The 1,564-nt window shown below is 52.3% G+C and overlaps 1 protein-coding gene across 1 annotated transcript; it reads left to right on the top strand.

Moving 5' to 3' along the window:
- The first annotated feature begins 207 nt into the window (after positions 1-207).
- On the top strand, positions 208-1,564 carry LOC103719952 (uncharacterized). The gene is made up of 2 exons (XM_008809441.6): positions 208-747; positions 815-1,564. The coding sequence occupies exons 1-2, from the start codon at positions 388-390 to the stop codon at positions 1,400-1,402; spliced, it is 948 nt and encodes a 315-aa protein (XP_008807663.2). The 5' UTR covers positions 208-387; the 3' UTR covers positions 1,403-1,564.

A 1,564-nucleotide genomic window follows, 5' to 3' on the forward strand; every position in this document is an offset into this window, starting at 1 on the left:
ATAAAATCAAAGAACCCAAATAATACTCCTGGCTAGCTATTTTGGATGAGATGCTGCATTGTTACAAATGATATCAGAGGGAACTCAACTTATAATCTATGTGGATTAGAAAATACTGCAGTATGGATCCATTGAGACCGACTACAAGCCGGTGGTGTTTGTGGTTAGTCGTCAACAATCAGGTAGGTTTTCCGTGGCTGGCTTCTCTTGTCCTTTTACTACCGGTAAACAAAGCCAACGGGAGATTCCCGATCATCCTTTCCCGTTCAAAAGAAACAACCATCATGGCCCCCCTCCCCAACTTCCTCCAACTTAAATTCCACCAACTGCACCCGATTGACGTCCATCTCCCCATCTCTCATCTTCATATCTTTTCTCCTTGCATCCATGAAGCCCTCCTCCACGTCTGTCGATGGCTTCTACTCCTCCCTGACCCGCGGCCTCGACGACCTCGACCGTTGCTTCGCCTCGAACAGCTTCATGTCCCTCCAATTCCTTCAGCAGGCCGTGTCGTTCCTCCGCTCCTTCCACTCCCAGCTCATCCACCTGGTCCGGAAGCTCCACCTGCCTGTCGGCGAGAAGTGGCTCGACGAGTACATGGACGAGAGCTCCCGCCTCTGGGAGGCCTGCCATGTCCTCAAGACGGGCGTCTCCAACATGGAGAGTTACTGCTACTCCACCGGGGCCGACACCATTTTCTCGCTCGAGGATGGCTGCCGCCACCTCCATCCTCAGCTCACCAGACAGGTCCTACTCCCGACTGCAGTGAATCATTTATGCAATACTTGTCATTGTCAATCTTTTTCTATGGCAGGTAATGCGGGCGATATCAGTCTGCCGGCGAGAAGCTGTGAGACTGGAAGAGGAGAACAGAGTATTGGTGGAGACGAGGGCCGAGTCCCTCTCGCTTCCGCTCGATGAGAAAGTCCCAGTGGAATCCAAGCTCCATGGATTCGATGGATTCAGGGGAGCTCTCTATGCTATGAGGAGCGTCGGCTCTTTTCTCCTCATGCTCCTGCTTTGGGGATTGGTCTGCTGGTGGCAAGACCCGAGCTCCAACGGGCTGGCAGCCATCGAAGGTTCGCTTTTCTTCGGGTCGGGTTTCATGGTGTCGATGGCGAGATTGCAGCAGAGGGTGGTGGGGGAGATCGGGAGGATGGACCACCGGCCGGGAATTCTGATGTACGAGTTCCGGAGGGTGAGAGCCGGCTTGGAGGAGCTGGAGAGGAGCAGGGGGTGTGAAGCTGGAGGAGGAGGGCTCGGGGAGAGGGTGGAGAGCTTGAAGTTGTGGTTTGGGCTGTTGAGATCTGGAACTGAGAATATTACCGGGCAGCTGGACGACTTTTTCGATGAGGTTGTGGAAGGGAGAAAGAAGCTCCTGGACATATGCAGTCAGAGGTAAAAGGTAAGTAAAAGAGAATGGCAGCCATGGGTAATAGGTTCAGAGATGGGAGGGTAGGATAGTTTTTTGGTTTGTCTTTTTTGTTCTCTGTTTCCGTAGCTTTTGTTTTGCTTCCAGTTGCAGTTGAATGTACTATAAAGCAAAGAGAGCCATTGAGAGATA

Source organism: Phoenix dactylifera, chromosome 13 (genome assembly GCF_051530095.1).
Source record: "Phoenix dactylifera cultivar Ajwa chromosome 13, Ajwa_hap1_PhDact_Kaust_v1.1, whole genome shotgun sequence".
Lineage (NCBI taxonomy): Eukaryota > Viridiplantae > Streptophyta > Magnoliopsida > Arecales > Arecaceae > Phoenix > Phoenix dactylifera.

Excerpts from the sequence above, each read along its gene's own strand:
- LOC103719952 (XM_008809441.6), top strand. The coding sequence starts at position 388 with ATGAAGCCCTCCTCCACGTCTGTCGATGGCTTCTACTCCTCCCTGACC. Across the intron at positions 748-814 it reads ATCCTCAGCTCACCAGACAG|GTAATGCGGGCGATATCAGT; the intron begins GTCCTACTCCCG and ends TTTCTATGGCAG.